Source organism: Zalophus californianus, chromosome 16 (genome assembly GCF_009762305.2).
Source record: "Zalophus californianus isolate mZalCal1 chromosome 16, mZalCal1.pri.v2, whole genome shotgun sequence".
Lineage (NCBI taxonomy): Eukaryota > Metazoa > Chordata > Mammalia > Carnivora > Otariidae > Zalophus > Zalophus californianus.
The window spans coordinates 39,950,854-39,970,754 of NC_045610.1; the positions used below are offsets into that span (position 1 = coordinate 39,950,854).

At 38.8% G+C, this 19,901-nt stretch overlaps 1 protein-coding gene and 1 long non-coding RNA gene across 5 annotated transcripts in view; one reads left to right on the forward strand and one right to left on the reverse strand.

Moving 5' to 3' along the window:
• Positions 1–501: 501 nt before the first annotated feature.
• KRT10 (keratin 10) lies at positions 502–4,942 on the reverse strand. 2 transcript variants are annotated; one of them, XM_027624839.2, is made up of 8 exons: positions 4,349–4,942; positions 3,472–3,554; positions 2,936–3,092; positions 2,685–2,846; positions 2,469–2,594; positions 1,936–2,153; positions 1,175–1,455; positions 502–864 (listed from the first exon to the last, which is right to left on the reverse strand). In XM_027624839.2, the coding sequence occupies exons 1-8, from the start codon at positions 4,940–4,942 to the stop codon at positions 758–760; spliced, it is 1,728 nt and encodes a 575-aa protein (XP_027480640.2). In that variant the 3' UTR covers positions 502–757. The 2 variants fall into 2 exon arrangements, with proteins under 2 accessions (XP_027480640.2, XP_027480639.2); XM_027624838.2 differs by having other exon boundaries at positions 1,175–1,563.
• LOC113939192 overlaps positions 1,505–19,901 on the forward strand; it is a 52,194-nt gene continuing 33,797 nt past the window's right edge. For 2 of the 3 annotated variants that reach the window (XR_003525162.1, XR_003525161.1), the window contains exons 1-2: positions 1,515–1,613; positions 11,649–11,781. This is a non-coding gene — a long non-coding RNA (uncharacterized LOC113939192). Of the gene's footprint in view, positions 1,614–1,955; positions 2,171–11,648; positions 11,782–19,901 lie in introns of all 3 variants that reach the window. The other variant, XR_003525163.1, reaches the window with a different exon arrangement.

The window sequence follows — 19,901 nt, forward strand, 5'->3', positions numbered from 1 at the left end:
TCCTGTTCATCTGATATACACCAAATAATTTTGTTGGGGTGATACGATTTTACTGGCCTGGTAAGTGGTGGATGATATCTCTTAAGCTATATAGCAACTGGGCAGAAATGAATGGGAAGAAAACGAGGGTAGGTAAATGTGAGAAGCCAAGTAATCAGAAAATGTGAAACTTCCGATAACTGCCTTTGGGGTCTGAGACATTTTAGAATTTTCAGGATTGAAATAATTCAAAGCCAGAGCACTAGGTGTTTTCCATATATTGTGTATCTTTAAGAAACAGTAAGACTGTCTCAGAGACTTTCCACTCTGTGAGATTACTGATCAACATACCCACTGATCCAACATACCCACAAGATTAAAACGTTTACTCAAGAGAAATCATAATGATAATTCTGTCTTCAGAATTTCTGGATGAATCAAACTTCAAAGGCTATGGTTCATCAATCTTTAAGGTTAAAAATATCAATTAATTTAAATAAAGACAATTCTGACCAAATTGGATCGCTTGCATCAGTAAGAAAGTTTATTGAAATTCATTAGTGAATGAGAATAGAAAAGTTTTTTTCATTAAAGAACACTTTCTGGTAAAGTGAAAAGAAGAAATACAGAAACCACAAAACACCTTTTAGACACCTTATTTTCAAGGAGTGAACCTATTTCCATAGACCATTAGGACTGAAGTGTTTTGGTGATTTTTTTTTCATGCATCTGTACATAATGATCTGTGTGAAGGAAGACTCTTTCCTCTTGATGCGGCTTAATAGTAGTGTTTCCTGGTTTCCGATTCAACAATAGATGAAAGGACTCTACCATCAGGTGCCACCTCTTCAATAATTGTCTTGATTACTCTGGGTTTGTTAGTATCTGTAGGTGAATCATGAAAAAAAGAATTCAGACTAAGCGATTTGTGGGGTCCTTACTAATTAATCAAAATTTCTAAAAAAAACCAAAAAAACCTACATAAAAAAAGAAAATTCATTTTTTAAGTTCTTAAAAAAAATCCTAACAATGTTTAAGCAACAGCATCTTGGACTATCACATTTTTCCTTCAAGATGGATGTCAAGAGTACAGTTTGCTAAAAAATGCAAGTGGGAATCTTGGAATTTATTTTAAAAAGCTCTAGAGCGTAAAAAAACAAAACCATCACAGAAAGTTAAAACTAATTCTGATTACCCCAGCTAGTTTCTGCTGACCTTGGTCCCTTAGAAGATGATTCTCCAACCGACCCAGAAGACGAGGATTTGTGACCTCCGCTGGAGCTGCCGCCACCGTAGCCGCCGCCGGAACTGCCGCCGTGGCCGCCGCCGCCGCTGGAGCTGCCCCCGCCGTAGCCGCCGCCGTGACTGCCGCCGCCGGAGCTTCCGCCACCGTGGCCGCCACCGCTGGAGCTTCCGCCGCCGTAGCCACCCCCGTGGCTGCCGCCGGAACTTCCGCCGCCGTAGCCGCCGCCGGAACTTCCGCCGCCGTAGCCGCCGCCGGAACTTCCGCCGCCGTAGCCGCCGCCGGAACTTCCGCCGCCGTAGCCGCCGCCGCGCCCGCCTCCGTAGCCGCCGCCGCCGGAACTATCAGGAGGAAGGGTCCCGTTCGGTTAACTCTAACTTTTTGAAAAAGGGTGGGTCACTTTCCACTTTACTGTTACTTTAAAAATAAGCAAAACGTGTTTCAAGAGAAAAAAAAGAAAGGAAAAAAAAAAAAAACCCTGTCAAGTATGGATTCTAAAACCCATTACTTAAAAACAGTTTTATGTTGCACACGACCCTAAGAATCATATCCATGGGAAGCGGAAGCTGTGGTTGCATACGCCTTTTTCTTGCTTTCTCCCTTCTCCTACCTTTCTCCCATCCTCTGGCACTTCTTTGGGTCTTGGAACAACCTGGCGATTTAGAACATTCAATAAAACTAATTGGGATAATTTAAACATGTTAATGATTCACCTTCCTTCTCCTTCTAGCAGGCTGCGGTAGGTTTGAATTTCATTCTCCAGTCGGATCTTAATGTCCAGGAGTTGTTGGTACTCAGCATTCTGGCACTCGGTTTCAGCTCGAATCTGTTGGAGTTGTTCCTCCAGAGAGGAGATCTGGGCCTGAATCTGTGAGAGCTGCACACAATAGCGACCTTCTGTTTCTGCCAACGAGGATTCCAGGGATTGTTTCTGAAAAAGGAGAGAAGGTGACTTAGCGACCTCACTGTTTAATTAAATACAGTGAAGATTATTTAATCATTTAATAAGACATCAAATAGAATAAAGAAAATGAATAGAATTTGTGTTTTATGTTTAATGGCAACATTTTAACTTAAGCACGTTTAGAGCAGGGCCGCTAAGACTTTTCTCCTGTTAACAAAGAGCTCCAATTTTATTTCTACTTTCTTACCCCCTCTTTTCTCTTGAGTTACATATTCTTATGTGGGCATGAAACTTTATGTGACAAAGTTGAAGTTATTTCAAGAGAGGGAATTATTAACATACCAGGGCTAGTTGGGACTGTAGTTCGATTTCCAGACCTTGAACCGTGCGTCTCAATTCAGTAATCTCAGATTTGTGGCTGGACATTTGTTCAATGTTACTATTGATTTCTGTAGTCAGTTCCTTGCTCTAGAGTTTTAAAAACAGGGGAAAAGATGAGAAAAGTCTGAAATGATAACCAAACGTCCACTGGCCTCATTGTGAAGAAATATGAATTACCTTTTCATTGAACCAGGCTTCAGCATCTTTGCGGTTTTGTTCAGCAAGTTGTTCATATTGGTTTCTCATGTTATTCAGAAGTTCGGTCAGATCAACACCCGGGGCAGCATTCATTTCTACGTTTACATCACCAGTGGACACATTTTGAAGGTCTTTCATTTCCTGTTTGAGGAACAGAAAAATTTAATGACTGCAACATGACCACAATGAACCCTTTTCTTGGCTGGGGGAAGTATAACTTTTTGCATCACCTCTTCATGGTTCTTCTTCAGGTAGGCCAGCTCTTCAGTCAGGCTCTCGATCTGCATCTCCAGGTCGGCCTTGGTCAGGGTCAGCTCGTCCAGCACCCTGCGCAAGCCGTTGATGTCAGCATCCACGCTTTGGCGCAGGGCTACCTCGTTCTCATACCTGAAACAGACATAGTACAAATAGTGGATATAACTTACATATGGGAGGTATACTTGGGCTGAGACTGTTTAAGAAGCAAATATAGAGTTGAGTTCATATCATGGCAACATTTCTTGTATACCAATTCACGTAGGGATATCAGTGGTTTAATGCAGAGAAGCTTAGCAGTTACTTTAAAATGCATTTTTTTCTTTTAATATTGCCCAAAAGGTAATATTGCCCCAAAGGTAAGATTGAAAAATTTTCTGACGACTCCCGTACTGTTTAACTTTGCATGAACTCAAGAAAATGTAAACACTGTTGTGGGCGTCCAAAGTCATTGTTAAAAGCAACTCATGTATCTGTTACAACAGTGTTGTGCCACGTTCACTTAGCTTACTTTAATCTGAAGTCATCAGCTGCCAGCCTGGCGTTGTCGATCTGAAGCAGGATATTGGCATTATCAGTTGTTAGATTGAGGATCTGGAGGGAGAGGCAAAGAAATCAGATACAGATATGGTTTTTATGGTGGCATAGATGACCTGCATTTTTATGTTCTCTTACAAAATCTTACAAAATATAAAATATTGCAGGATTACCCAGATACTTAAATTTGAGTCATTCGTTCTCTTGAAGTTTCTATACTTTGCTATTTATGTATTGTCCTTTTCTGAAAACTAACTGCAATTATAAGCTGTGTTCCTGCATGTGTGTCCCCCACTTTTATCCTGGGTGATTTCCATGTATTTCAGCCAACTTTTGACTGACTCATATCTTTCGGTTTAAAACTTGTTTTAAATATATATTCTAAAGGAATACACTCTGGGCTGGCTCATAGTAGGTAGAACTCACAAATTCTCTAGGGGCAGACTATCCCATTTCCATCCTGGAGAATTTATGTTACTTGTCATTGGTAATGAATATTTTTTTTTGTTATCAATCTGAATAATATTTTGTTTTGATTCACTTAATAATTCTTTTAGTTCCTGAATTTGTAAATGATCTAGTATTTTAGCTATGGACTCATATACTCATTAAAACTTAAAAAATTCTCAGTAATCCGCCATCCTGTAAGATACGCAACACATGTGTTGAAGATTTCAGTGACCATCTCGTCACAAATATTTACCTTTGATAAGACTAGATTGTTTTTGGAAGCAAGAAAGTAATATAGGCAAACACAGTGAATAGCTACATTGTGGTTAATTTAGATTAATCTGTTTGAATTACATGGATAAAAAATAGGCTTAAAGTTGGATTTTTAATATGAACCTTACCTGATTTTTAAGATCTTCGATGGTTTGGTAGTATTTGCTGTAGTTACGGGGCTGTCTCTGGCTTGAGTTGCCATGCTTTTCATACCACTCCTTGATTTTGCCTTCTAGCTCGTAGTTTGATTCTTCCAGAGCCCGAACTTTGTCCAAGTAGGAAGCCAGGCGGTCGTTCAGATTCTGCATGGTTACTTTTTCATTTCCGGAGAGAAGTCCACCATCTCCTCCAAATCCGCCCCCATAGCCTCCAAAGCTGCCTCCACCAAAGCCGCCCCCACCAAAACCGCCCCCTCCAAAGCTACCCCCTCCAAAGCTGCCTCCTCCATAGCCCCCACCAAAGCTGCTTCCATAGCCTCCACCAAAGTTACCTCCACCAAAACCTCCTCCTAATCCTCCATAGCCACCTGATGAGCCCCCAAAGCAGCCTCCACCAGAGCTCCCACGGCTAAAAGAGCCACCACTGAACCCCCCTGAGCTAAATCCTCCACCAATGGAGCCTTTGCTGCTCGAAATTCTGTAGGATGATCCTCCTCCTCCACCTCCTCCTCCCCCACTGCGGGAGGAAGAGTATTGCTTGCTTGAGCTGTATCGAACAGACATGGTGATGCTGTTTAGCCCAGGGAGTGCTTGCTACCAAGGACAGTGACAAGCCTTTATATACTGAGAGGGTGTGTCCCACATGTGTTAGAGTTTGCTTACTTGCATGGTTTTCTTTTTGCCAATTTAGCATCTTTACTTATGATTGCATACATTATCTTCAGTAATAACCAATTCCAATATGTATGGTTTTGAATTTGCCCTAAGAACAAATAGGAGTTTTACTATGTTGAAATTGAAAATGGGTGTTGTTCAGATGAGCTTATGTTTCATTATGCTTTTTCACCTTTTGAAGAACATTGAGCAACCTAAATCCAGTTTTTTTCTCAGCACTAATCTAGATTGCACAGAATGTTTGCAAAGTTTAGAAAAAGAATTTTAGCTACAGAATTATAGTTAAAATAAGATTTTTTTTCAAATTCATGTTTTAAACAGTTTTAATGAATTGGAACAGCAATTAACATGAAGTCTGCCAGAATCATGCTCTAATGGAGATCTTGTAGAAAATTGCAAGCAACCAAAAAGAAAAGAAAAAAAACATATGCTACACAATTTCAAAAGTTGCCACATATAAAAAGTTAAAGCCATAAAAACACAATTAGGAAATGTGTGTGTATATATTTATAGGGAATCTTTTAATTTATTTGGAGAAGGAAAGTATATTGATACTTTGCTTAGGGAGTTGGAAGTGAGTAATGATTTAGGAATCTGCTAATTTAATGGTGCTATTCTTTTTTAACCTTAAAAAAATCTAAAATCATGAAGTTATTCCAGATTTTTTTTAACTTTTAAATTCATCATAGTGAAGGCTTATTTGAAGACCATAATGCAGAAATTCTTAGCATGAAAAACTAACCTCCAGTACTTTCTTTACTCTTAAGTTTGATTGATCCCAAAAGGGAGAGTTTAGGTATGTTATGATTGTGATTAAAAATTTGCTTGCAAGAATATAAATCCAGATTTTTAAAAATTTAAATTAATGTATTAGTTTCAGGGGTCGACTTTAGTGATTTATCAGTTGCGTATAACACACAGTGCTCATTACATCAAGTGCCCTCCTCAATGCCCATCAGATTGGAGAATGATACTTGCTCCAAAAATTATGAACTGGACTGTGAACATATGTATCCAAGTTAGATTCTGTTTCTCAAAAAAAAAATTTCCTTGGATACACCATATGTAGAATTTGTCTAATGAAGTATTTAATTAGGACTTTAATACATGATATAATATTATTTTTTATCTACCCATAGGCTATGACATTGCTATTATTCAAAAATATGTTCATGTATATCATACACACATTTTATAATTACACAGTGCCATTTGTGGTCCTGTGATTTTATAATCTCTGAAACAAGCTGCTGAAATAGGGACGGTGATTATTATCTCTAATATATAAAAGAGGATGTTGAAGCTGTGAGAGGTTATGGTTTTGCCTAACAATATAAAATAGGTGGTTGAACTGAGATTAGAAACTTGGTCTTTTGATGCCTGGCTTTTGGCTCTTTCCTCCTCTACCAAAGTGTCTATATACTCTCTACTCTGGTGGATTTGATCTGATGGAATTGAATGCCTCTGTTTCTTACCATAAGCTTCTCCATAGGGGAAAAAAACAAAACAAAACAAAAAGTACTTGGAAGCAAGAAAATACTGAAATCGTGTAGTATTTGGCACATGCTCTTCTCTTACTAATTGCTTTTTCATATTAGATTTACAGTTGCACAGTCTATGAAAACTGTAGAAATAGTTTCTTCAGGGAAAGGGAATGTGGTTGGGAGTGTTAATGAAGAGCCAATTGTTAGAGGTTACTACCCAGCACACTGCAGCTCCTCCAACTTGTTAGCACATGCAAGTGGGGCAGTAGTTAAAAGAAATAATGAAACCCAACCATGGGAATTGATGCCTGTTAAAGATAGCCTATGGTAGAGGAAGAATCAGGATAGAAAAAAAAGCATTCCAATAAGTTCAGAAAGGATGTTGAAGCTTTGATATTAATGAAAGCAATTCAGAAAGAAACCATTTTAATTAAAGAGAGATTTTGATAGATTTTACCTGCAATTATCACAAATTTTGAATCTTGATCTTACCAGTTTTGCTTGAGTATTAGCTTTTACTTTTTTTTTTTTTTAACCTTGGTAGGGAAATACAAAATTTCAATCTATTTTCAGTTATTTAACAAGTGGTATGAAGAAATCTGTTACAATCATATTAAAGAGTAAGGGAAAGGAAACAGTTGCATAAAAGTACATGGGGACAAATACATGTGTAGAGACTCTTCTAATACCAACTGTAATATTTAATTTAAATCACCTTTAAGGTTATTATAGAAGATTACTTACTAACCTGCATACTCTAGAAAATGATCTGTTTTAATTTGTACCGTCATTTGTTGAAATCTGCCCTTGGCAGGAGTGAAATTACAGAGGTGCCATGTAACAATTTTACAGCTAAATTGGGTGAAAATTTATGACTGTCAGTTCTAGTCTTGGCACCATTTACACTTGATTGCCACAATCCACTGTAACTGTAATTTTGTTGCTGTTGATTTTTATTTTGTCTCTGTAAGGCACATTGATAGGTATTTAGCAGACAGAGAGATGAGTGAGATTCAGCTCTTACCCTTAAGGATTTTGCTAATCCTTACAATCTAATTGAGGAGACAAAACATAACGTTATCAACCTAAACACCATGTGAATGGTAAATGACGTGAAAGGGAGGTGGGGTGGAGAAAAGGAGTTAACATTTCCTGAACATCTCCTGTGTTCGAGATGGTTTACTCTTCTTTAATCCTCCCCAAATTCTCTATGATAGGTATCATTTACCTCATTTTATAGCTGAAAAAAAATTAAGCTTTAGAAGGCTTTAGGAATTTGCCCAGAGTAGCATATGCTAGAGCCTGGTTTTGAACCAGACCTATGTAGCTTCAAAGATCCTGTTTTCATGACACTGAACTGTCGTTGTAAGACTGATGAGCAAGGAGTCTTATTGGAATAGGGTCATCTGACGAGATTTCATGGTGCCAGTGGAATTTAAGCTGAGTCTTGTAAAGGATTGATAGGATTTTTCCATGGGTGCAGCAGCGGAGAGAGGACACTTCTGGGGAGTGGGGACTATGAAAATGCCAAACAGGTGGAGACTCTTAATGGACCAGTTTGGCCGGAACAGATCATCTATATTTATTTATTTCTCTTAACAGATATTATTGAGCGCCTGTAATATTCCCTGGGGATACACAGGTGATTAAGATACATTTCCTGCCCCTTAAGGACTTTGCAGTCTACTTGGGAGAGGGAAGCAAACATACCCACAAATCAGAGATTATAATCTAGGGTAATCTGGGCTACACTTGAGGCATGGACAGGTTGTTGAAGTAGTGTAGGGAGGGGTTCCAGCAGTCTGGTGTGTGTGTGTATGTGATGTGTGATGTATGTGAGGGCATAATGAAAGAAGAGTGAAGTTTGAGAAGTTAGTTTTAAGATGGGAATTTGAATTAATACCAGGATATTCATGTAAAAATGTCTTTCAGCAGTTAGGCTCGTAGGACTACAGTTCAGGAGAGAGATCCAAGCAGACTTCAGGATAGGTAGGAAGGAATTTAGAAAGAAATGAGCAGAAGGTCTAAGCCTGAACTTTGAGGGATGGCCACTTTAGGGGCTAGGAAGAAGAGCTAGAGAATAATACTGAGAAGGAGGGCACCTGTAATAGGGAAAGAGGAAGGATCATGGAAGCCAAGGAAGGAGGGAACCCAGATAAGTGGGCTGGTCTGCAGAGTGGTCAAGGAGAAAGGAGATTGAAGAAAGACCTGATTTGGCAGTTAGGAACCACTGGCATCCTTCCATGGGGGAGGTTTAGTGGAGTTTGGTGGGGTAGTCCACAATGTATACCCAATGTTAGAATTGATCACTTTGCTTATTGTATTTTGTTTTCATGTAATCCAGTGTATTAATTTCTTCTTTAATTGTTTCTGGATTTGGGATCATGGTTATCGCGGGCATAAATGCTATGCTCATAGGGTTAATTTGGTTGGGGCTCTTAAAGCATGTTGTTGATTCAGCTGTGTTACCAGCTTGACTTGTCTCACGGTTGGGATTTGGGTCTTTCTTATTTCTTCCTTATTTTGCTTCAAGTAAAATTCTCTTTAGAAGTTTCTAGTTGAAAATTCTATTTGCAAGTTTCTTTCTCTGATTGAGATATAATGAGTAATTTAGGTAGTTACAGAAAGATGACTCTAGTAATGCAGATTATGTCTCAAGATGGCAGGATTGATGAGCTAAATGTTTAGAATTTTCTATTGTTTATCACATAAAGTTTGAAAGTTAGGCATATTTTGCTTGAATGATCTCTGACTTTGTGTAAATTGCTGAATGTGCCTTTGTGATTACCACCCACAGAGTCAAAGCCAAGTGGAAAGTTGTACAACTGTCTGATGGATTTGGTACCCTCCTCCCAGAGGGCCAAGTAACTAGGCAGTAATTAGTAATTAGCTAAGATATTGGTAAAGCCCATGGCCTCTCATTGGAAAACATCTAAAATTCAGGGCTCTAAAATCTGCAGACACTCCCATATCACACAATTTTCCTGAAACTTCTGGGACTGCACTGTGATGGAAGCCACAAAAATATGGCCACTGCATGCAGGCTTTTCAGTGAATGTAGCAGAGTGGTTAAGTGGGTGGGCTCTGGAGCCAGACTGCTGGGGTTATAACTCATGCCCCACAACTCACTGTGTGGCTTTATGTCAGTTTCTTCATTTCTAAAGAAGGAATGATAATTTTGCTTACCCTGCAGTGTTGTAGTGGGAGTTAAATGAGTTAAAAAATGTAAAGCATTTAGAACAGTGTTTGATAGACATAGAATAAGTGCTTAAGACATGTGTTTTTATTATTGTTACTGTGATCTGCTTCTCAGAGCCTAAGCTGCTGTCTAACCCACAATAGGCCAGCAAAACATGAGAGAATGAAAGGATAAGGTTAGAAGTTGGAAAATGTCTACCGAAGAGGAAAAAATGGCCAGGCAGAGTGTGGACAAAGGAAAGGTGTTTTTTTTTTTTTTTTTTTTAATGTTATGTTAGTCACCATACAGTACATCATTAGTTTTTGATGTGGTGATCCACGATCCATCGTTTTGGTATAACACCCAGTGCTCCATGCAGTACGTGCCCTCCTTAATACCCATCACCGGGCTAGCCCATCCCCCCACCCCCCTCCCTCTAAAACCCTGTTTGTTTCTCGGAGTCCATAGTCTCTCATGGTTCATCTCTCCCTCTGATTTCCCCCCTTCATTTTTCCCTTCCTTCTCCTAATGTCCTCCATGCTGTTCCTTATGTTCCACAAATAAGTGAAACCATATGATAATTGACTTTCTCTGCTTGATTTCTTTCACTTAGCATAATCTCCTCCAGTCCCATCGTGTTGAGGTAAAAGTTGGGTATTCATCCTTTCTGATGGCTGAGTAATATTCCCGTGTATATATGGACCACATCTTCTTTATCCATTGGTCTGTTGAAGGGCATCTCAGCTCTTTCCACAGTTTGGCTATTGTGGACATTGCTGCTATGAACATTGGGGTGCATATGGCCCTTCTTTTCACTACATCTGTGTCTTTGGGGTAAATACCCAGGAGTGCAATTGCTGGGTCATGGAGTAGCTCTTTTTTTAATTTTTTGAGGAACCTCCACACTGTTTTCCAAAATGGCTGTACCAACTTGCATTCCCACCAACAGTGTAAGAGGGTTCCCCTTTCTCCACAACCTCTCCAACATTTCTTGTTTCTTGCCTTGTCCATTTTTGCCATTCTAACTGGTGTAAGGTGGTATCTCAATGTGGTTTTGATTTGAATTTCCCTGATGGCTAATGATGATGAACATTTTTTCATGTGTCTGTTAGCCGTTTGTATGTCTTCTTCAGAGAAGTGTCTTTTCATGTCTTCTGCCCATTTTTTGACTTGATTAATATTTTTTGGGTGTTGAGTTTGAGGACTTCTTTATAGATCTTGGATACCAGCCCTTTATCTGTATGTCATTTGCAAATATCTTTTCCCATTCTGTGGGTTGTCTCTTTGTTTTGTTGACTGTTTCCTTTGCTGTGCAGAAGCTTTTTATCTTGATGAAGTCCCAAACGCTCATTTTTGCTTTTGTTTCACTAGCTTTTGGAGATGTATCTTGAAAGAAGTTGCTGTGGCCGATGTCAAAGAGATTACTGCCTATGTTCTCCTCTAGGATTTTGATGGATTCCTGTCTCATATTGAGGTCTTTCATCTGTTTTGAGGTTATCTTTGTGTATGGTGTTAGAGAGTGGTCAAGTTTCATTCTTCTGCGTGTGGCTGTCCAATTTCCCCAGCACCATTTATTGAAGAGACTGTCTTTTTTCCATTGCATATTTTTTCCTGCTTTGTCGAAGATTATTTGGAAAGGTGTGTTTTATTGATAACTTCGTGATAAATTTTGTCATCTGTTTTTCTCTACAGGATATGTGCTTTCATCTTTAACTTCATTCTTTTCTTTACTTCCGACACCCACCAAATCGCGTTTTGTCACTATTTCTTTTATCATAGCTGATGTATTTGTTTCTTTCTGTCTGGTCCCACTGCAGCTGCCCTCATCCAGGCTTTCAGCACTTCTGTCATGGATATTACATCACCAGCTTTTGATGACGTTTTCTTGGCTCAGTGCTATGTTACTTAAGATCTTTCCTGTTTACCGCTGTAGGATTAATGTTCTTGAAAAAGTATTGTCATGACTTCATCAACGTACTCAAGCACCTATGATGGATTTCTCTTGTGGTTGGATTAAGTCTTCTCAACAGCCTTGCCTGACTCTGTCCAACTTAATGCTCCCTGCGGTGAGTAAGCATGGCGACATGGAAGGAGAGTTGCATTCTCCTCATGATGTAATTATGTGGCCTTGGGCAAGACACTCAGACTGTCTGTGTCTCATTTTACTATCCTATAAAATATGGGTAATAATGTAGGTTTCCCTGCTATTTGAAAGTAGAGTGTTCCTGTGAAGCAAAGAAGCAATTACTGTTAATTTATATGAAAAAAATTTGAGCATCCCCAGATCCCCAAAATAACCTCTTATAGACTTTTCTGATACTCGGGGATACATCTTGCTAACGGGTACACAAAACAGATTGAGATAAAGCACAGGTGCTCACAGATCCAGTTCAAAGCTGTGGCAGCTTGATGCTGAGATGCTGAACGTAGTTCTCAGGGAAGGAGCTTGATGGTACCATTCTTGCTACCACAATAATGGCTCACTTCAGGAAACACTGAGTGCTATTTTTGCTTTGTGCCTTTTGTTGTAAAAGTGAAAATCCTCTTCGGATTTTTTCCAGTTGATGAAAATAGGTACTAATGTAGATCTTTTGTAAAAGCAAAATCGCAGAGAGGTGCCTGGGTGATCAGTCAGTTAAGTGTCTGACTCTTGGTTTCGGCTCAGGTCATGATCTCAGGGTTGTGAGATTAAGCCCCCAGTCGGGCTCTGCGCTCAGCGTAGAGTCTGCTTGAGATTCACTCTCCCTCTCCCTCCTCCTTTGCTCCTCCCCCTGTTTGCTGTCTCTCTAAAATAAATAAGTAAGTAAGTAAATAAATAAGATCTTAAAAAAAGCAAAATTACATAAAGGTGAACTTTCGAAAAGCAGGGGATGCCTGTACTAGTAAATATTAAAATATGTATAATAATCCATGATCCAATGAAAAGCATTTCCATTAAAAATTTTTTTAATTATAAGCAAGCCTTTCTTTTAAATCTTGGCCAACATACCATGCTTTAATCTGTAAATTTAAGTTTGGTTTGGAATGTCTTTCTTCCACTTGACTGCTTATTCAAACATTCTACCTCAACTCTAAGCTCTGACTTAAATGCCCTCTCTTTCATGAGGTTTCTCACCATTAATATAGTCATGCCTGTCTCTTTCATTTCCTGTGTGTGTAACCTAGTATTTTATAATATGCTATGTTATTATTGTTCCCAATGAGATAAGGCATTTAAGTCCCTTTAGAGAAGGGAGGGTACTTTATACCCATTTGGTACCTGGCAGATACTTACTGTTCTTGGAATGTTTTCATATCACCCCAGGCCTTTTTCTGCTTTCTTTTCTTTGACTTCATTTTGTTCTCGAAACTCTTTCCATATGTTTTGGCAATGGTGCAAGTTCACAATAAAATAAAGGCTAATTGAAGACAACTAATTTTTCTTTAAAGTAATTTATAATACTTTTAGATGTGAGAATGTTGCATAAGAATGATAAGATATCCACTATTCTGCATAGAAGTTTTAAGATATCTTAAAACATATAAAGATATATACCTTAGACTATATATATATTTAATATATATTAAGAAAACATTTTGGCCCTCACTTTTTCCTCTTCATTAAAGATCACCTTTTTGGTTTTGGATCTGTTGAGATGATCTTGACATTGGCAAACTGCTAAAAATATATTTGTACTTTTAGTCTAAAATTTCAAAATTTTATGAGGAGAATTGGCTATTTTAGTTGGTTTTCTAGTTAGATAGCCCATGAATTTGGTGCTATGTAAGGATTAAATGTTATGTGACTTAGCTTTTATGTTTTGTTAGCATGGCATAGGTTTCTTTCTTTTGACTTCATTCCATGAAAGACAATTGGTCACTATGAATTACCTGCATTAGGAGGAGAATTTACCGATGTAGAACAGAAAACAGAAACATAATAATCCCTTTTGGTTTTCATAAAAAGTAGTAAAGATTAAAGTACAAGCCAACCAACAAACCAACCAACCTCTACAGGCTCCAGTCTGAAGATGTCAAAACAACACTGTAAAAAATACAGTGGCTGTTTTTTTCCTCATTCCTAAATCCAAGAAAATTCCTTTAGGTCCACTTGTGGTAGTTTATCAAAATTGATCATCTCAAAGATGGCTGGTAATGAGGGAAAGTAACTTTATTATCAAGTCTTGTTAATGTTTACTTAGGGAATCTGGGCAGATCCCGAAAAAATAGAGAACATTTTGAATTCAAAATGGTACACACAGAGGTTAAAAATATAATAAACAGTAATCCCCCACTCTAGTAATTTTAAATGAATATATGTAATGTACTTAAATTTAAAAAATCTTATGAAGTTAATCTCTTAATTTTATTGCTTAGAGATTTTTAAAATACTTTATTTTTTTCTTTTAAAGATTTTATTTGTTTATTTGACAGAGAGAGCGAGAGCACAAGCAGGGGAACAGTAGAGGGAGAGGGAGAAGCAGGCTCCCTGCTGAGCAGGGAACCCGATATGGGGTTCGATCCCAGGACCTGGAGATCATGACCTGAGCGGAAGGCAGACGCTTAACCGTCTGAGCCACCCAGGTGCCCTTAAAATACTTTAAAGAATCGAACAGTTTGGGGCGCTTGGGTGGCTCAGTCGTTAAGCATCTGCCTTCGGCTCAGGTCATGATCCCAGGGTCCTGGGATCAAGCCCCATATCGGGCTCCCTGCTCAGCAGGAAGCCTGCTTCTCCCTCTTCCACTCTCCCTGCTTGTGTTCCTTCTCTTGTTTTGTCTCTTTCTGTCAAATAAATAAATAAAATCTTAAAAAAAAAAATCGAACAGTTTGTCAGTTTCATAACAAACAGAATAGCTCTTTGTCTAAATTACTTTGTGTGTGTGTGTGTGTGTGTGTGTGTGTGTGTGTGTGTGTGTGGTGGGAATGGTAAGGAATAGATTTAAATTATTATTTAAATGTAACACAGAATAGTAATGGAGAAAATTTACCATGACCACTCTGTGGCCTCCCTCTACAAGGTTGATGAGAGATAACACCCAAAGAACTTTAATTTCTTGGATTAAATTTATTAAATAAATGTGTAAGTAACATTTGCAAAGTCAGTCCTCAGATAATTAAAGCTTATTGAGACTTATTCTAGGTTCCAGAACTCGTGCCAAGCACTTGACCTGAATTTTTGTCTCATCAAATCCTGACAGCAATTGTGTGAGGTAGCTTTTAACTGAAAAATTAAGTAGCTTGCCCAGAATTGTTCAGTGAAAGGACTCAGCTGGGATTTGAATACAGATCTATTTTTAGAGTTTTGCTTTAATGTAGCAAGTAACTTAAAACTCGAGGTGACCTAGAATTGTATATTCCAGTCTTGTAACTTAGAAAAGTAACAAGAATATAGGGATTCTATTTTCTTTCTCAGATTAGATAAGCCTTCTTTAATATAATTTCATTTGTGATGGAAAAAACAGACGAATAAAGAATTAATGGGGCAAGAATTCTGCTCTTGAAGGGTCAGACTTGTCTTGTACCCTGGCTAGACTCAGCCTTAACTTTCTGAGGGTCCTTCCTCTTGGGTTTCTGGAGGTTCCTACTTCTTTCCGGGATTGTCCTCAGCGCCAGACCAGTCATTAAAATAACAAATCAGAGCAATTAGCCACCATGCATAATTGCAGTGCTAATCCTTTTATTATGCTGGCTTTTCTGGACAGCTAACACCCATTATGGAGATTAACTGCTTTTAATAAGGTTTTTACTCTAAGTCTTGAGCAAGTGGTATATTATCTAAATTAATTTGAAAGTAAACTGTGCCATGAAGGGATTCTGTTGCTTTGGGATTTTCCAACTGCCATAATCCAAAAGGTACCACATTTTTTGGTGACTCACTAATATTTCCTATAGTGATCATTTTGGTTAAAATATGGAGCTAAGGTTAGAATTTTTTAGTCCTAGAGCTTACATATAAATGAGTGGATATTTATAGAACCGTAAGATGTTGTATTTTTTTTTTTTGACATTTAGAATATAAATGCTATAATCTAAATATAATCTAGTAGAATTGTTTTAAAAAAACAAAAACAAAAACAAACATGAACTATCCAGTAGCATGGACTCTGTAACCCTATGGGGATAACTGCTATAATAGTCACACTGATAGCCATCAAGCTGCTAAGCATAAGAATATTATGAATAGCAAGAATTTTCATCACTAACATTTATTTAACATTTACTCTGTGCCAGACACTGTTAAGGGCTCTATGTACATTTTCTCATGGAACAACCCTGTATGGCAGGTACTATTTTTAGACCCTTTTTAACAGAGGAGGAAACTGAGACATATGTATGGTGCTTACATGTCGGGCACAGGGTGATACAGCTATTGGTATCTGAGCCGGAATTGAAACCGACTCTTGTCTTCTCTAGACCCTGCACTCTTAACCCCTACCTTTCACTGTCGGATATTCAATTAAACTTTGCTTTGTGGTTTCAAAGACCGTCCCAGAAACTGTGGTGAGGAGGGGACCTTTTTATTGTAACCAGGCCTGTTTTAGGATGGGCTTACATGTCCTACTTGTAAATGAGCTAAATGGAATTTTAAAAAAGTAAGCAGATTTGAAGAACATTCCTTTTTGTTTAAGTGATTTTAAAATATTATTTTCACAGGTGTTCTGCAGACACCTTGTGATGTGGTATGTTTTGAGGGGAATGGATTTGATTATGTAGGAGTGGGTCAGTCACAGTGGTAAATTATTTCATGGCAAGTGCTGTTTGGCCTGATATTTTAGGTTTTAGTATATATACACAAGCAATTTAAGAACTGAGTATTTAATAGAGGGCTAGGGTTTTAGTGGATTATTTTATCACTTACCTAGACATTCTATTCATTAGTTTATAGTACTTCTCAATCTCATTCACCGGTCAAATCTCAGGAGTTGTTCATAGTCAACATCTGGCTCTCTACTTGAGTCCTGATTTGTTGAACTTGACCCTCCAGATTGCTCATCAGTTCTTGCATTTGTGAAAGCTGACCATAGTAGTTGGTTACTTTCAGTTTTTGTCAAACTGGATTCAAAGGATTGTTCCTGCAGGAATGGACAATAAAAGTGAAAAGATGATTCACTAAAAATTACAGTGGAGAAAAACAGAGCATTGTAGAAAAACAGAGCAATGTGGAAAAACAGAACATAATCTAAAACTACTACCAGACAGAACTTGATTTGTAATTTTAAATAAACTGTTCTTGGCACCGTGCCTTCCTCTCTTTTTCTGATTTACTGTTCCTCTATTGTTTAACCTTAAACAGAATCGCTTTTAGTTTTTACAGTGAAGAGATTATTCTATGGAGACCTAAAATGGTTTGAGAAATCTGTGATCAGTCTTGTAACTTGTCATATATGGAGAACAATTTGGACTTTCAGAATAACACATTGCAACATTCTTACTAGATGGTTGGGCCTGAAGCTTTAATTCCAGTGTCTGGAGGGTTTGCTGCAACTCAGCCATCTTATTCCTGCTGGTACTTGTCAGCAGAAGCCAGTGCATGCCCATTCAGTTCTTTACTCTGAAGCCTGAGAGTGGAATAAAAGTATAAACACTTGGTATCAGCTTAGTGCTGGATGATTGTTTTTTCATGTTGATTGGCTAACCTTTCCATAAACCAGGCCTCAGCCTTTCTATGGCTTTGTTCGGCCAAGACCTCATACTGCCTCCTCATCTGGTCCAGCAGGGCAGTCCTGTCCACTCCTGCGACACTGATTTCTACATTAACTTCAACATGAGATACTTTTCATGGTACCCTTCATGTACTGATCCAAAATAAAATAATTTGAAATGTCACAGGTTACTTGGTTTTTGCATCTGGAATATGATAATGCAAATAGATTAAAAAGATAAAACTGGAAATGTAGATTTTAGAGATCATTGTTAAGGTTTTAAAAAATTTCCAGGAGATTACAAAATTACCAGTGTTATCAGATTTAGTAAATAAAGGTACAGAATGCCTAAGTAAATTTAAATTTCAGATAAACAATGAATACTTTTTTAAAAAAAGATTTTATTTATTTATTTGAGAGAGAGAGAGAGAGAGCACAGTGAGAGAGGGAGAAGCAGACTCCCTGCTGAAAAGAGAGCCTAATGCCCTCTAATTCTCTGAGCTCCCTACAATGTCATAGCTTCCCCCAGGGCCTTAACAGACCATAGCCACTTCCAGCCCTGCTGTGCTGTCAGAACCCAGAGCCATAAGCCATTGTGTGCAAATGTAGCAGAGGTCTAAGGTCAAAGTATATAGCCTCAAAGTCAGTGCACTGTGGAGATGTTGCAGAGCTTTATATATGTAACAGTGTAACATTGCATCATCTTTAAAGAACAGTGTGTAAAAAATATCTAGTTTTTGGGCATCAGCTTAATTTCTCTACTTAATTTAGAGCTTGATGGGCCATATATGCTCAAATGGTGCCTCCCCAGGGTGTTGGTTATGTATGACAGGAAACTATGTGAGGCTGGGAAAAACAGAGTTCATTTCATGACTGGGTTTGAACCATGATAAATGATCATTTTTTACTGAAACCCTGCAGGCATGCCTCTCGCAGAAAAGCTTTGTTTCCTTCTGACCCCTGTATTCGTAACGTTCTCATGCTTGTGTTCATAACGTTCTCATGCTCTTGAGCCTTGCTCTGTTTCCTTTCTTCTTTGTGTAGCTTTGCAAGCCAACTACCAGTCCCCTTCCAGGGAGTCTGTGCCCGGTAGTGTATATACTTAGGAATCAAACAGATGTGTGTTCCCTGTTTTCCAGGCTGGATAAAGTTACTTATGAGGTTGTCTCAGTTTCCTCATCTGTACAACTTCCAAAAGATGTTGGAAAAACAAATGAGAAACAAGTATTAATGCCTGGTACACAGTAGGCACTCAGTAAGTGCTTGTTCTCTCCCTTACCCTCTTCTCCTCCCTACCCCCCCCCACGTTAATCCAGAGTGGTCTTTAAAACTCATAACCCTAATTATATCACACATTTACTCAAGACATACTTATTGAATGCTGAAGTATGTGCCAGGGGCCCTCACGGGACAGTTATGGGCTTTAGATTTTTGATGGTTGTTGTGCATGCCTCTTGACCAGAGTTCCTCCTAAGTTCAGCAACTGAGCATGTGCCGATTCTAGATATCCATGCATATCTCACACTCCTTTGGACAGAACTGTGGAGTTGCTAAATTTTGTCATTGGCTGTCTTTCTTCTTCACCCTTTCTTCTCTGGGTTGAAATCTCTCTGCCCTTCATCCGAAGCCAAGGGCTTTCTTTCTTTCTTTTAAAAAAATTTAAAAAAAGATTTTATTTATTTATTTCAGAGAGAGAGAGCACACAAGCAGGGGGAGTGGCAGGCAGAGGAGAAGCAGGCTTCCCGCCAAGCAGGGAACCCGACGCGGGGCTCCATCCCAGGACCCTGGGATCATGACCTGAGCCGAAGGCAGATGCTTAACCGATTGAGCCACCCAGGTGCCCAGCCATAGGCTTTCTTGTGTTTTCACCCCTTTTTCTGTCTAAGGAAAAGATATGATAGTGTTCATTTACACAAGTAGAAATAGAGCCTTATTCACTGTGCTATTCCAGATACCCAAGCCTTTGCATTTTGAGCTTGTTCTTCAATTGAGAAATGAGAAATTGTTCCCCATGATAGGATTTTCAGTTCTTGGTAAGGAGAAGAGAGGTTATTTTGGGCAGAAATCTGTTGAAAGCACAGTTTTGCACTTAAAAGGGCAGCCTTAAGCAAAAATGTGATTTAATCTGTCAGGATGTGTGTGGGGAAATAGACTGACGAGAAGGCACAAATTTTCTTACTTCTTAATGTATGCACGGATCTCTTCCTGCTTCCATGCCCATTTCTCAGAGTTCTGTTCCAGATGTCTGCTCCTAATTTCTGGAAGTCACCTCTTCTTCCGACTTTCTCTCTGGCACTTCTTCCTTCCTTATGTCCTGGTCCGTCCTAAGCATCCCAAATGTCTGCAAGGGGCAGCTCTGTGCCAGCCCACTCCCTCATGCCGTGATCTCCATGTCTGTCTATTGCACCCCCTTCCCAGAGCATGGGGATTGTTCTGCCTTCTCATGTCTTCCCCTAAGGGCCCGTGATTTTGTTACACTTAGGTGCACAGGAGGGAGGGGGTGAGAATGCAGGGAAAGACAGAAGAGTCTGAGCCTTCTTCAGGGTTTCAAGAGTGGATGCTGA

Bases quoted from the DNA above. Each gene is read 5' to 3' on its own strand.
- KRT10 (XM_027624838.2), bottom strand. From the start codon at position 4,942: ATGTCTGTTCGATACAGCTCAAGCAAGCAATACTCTTCCTCCCGCAGT. The intron at 3,555-4,348 runs GTAAGGTTCATA...CTCTCCCTCCAG, and splicing joins TCGAAGATCTTAAAAATCAG to ATCCTCAATCTAACAACTGA. The intron at 2,595-2,684 runs GTAATTCATATT...TTAAAACTCTAG, and splicing joins AAGCCTGGTTCAATGAAAAG to AGCAAGGAACTGACTACAGA.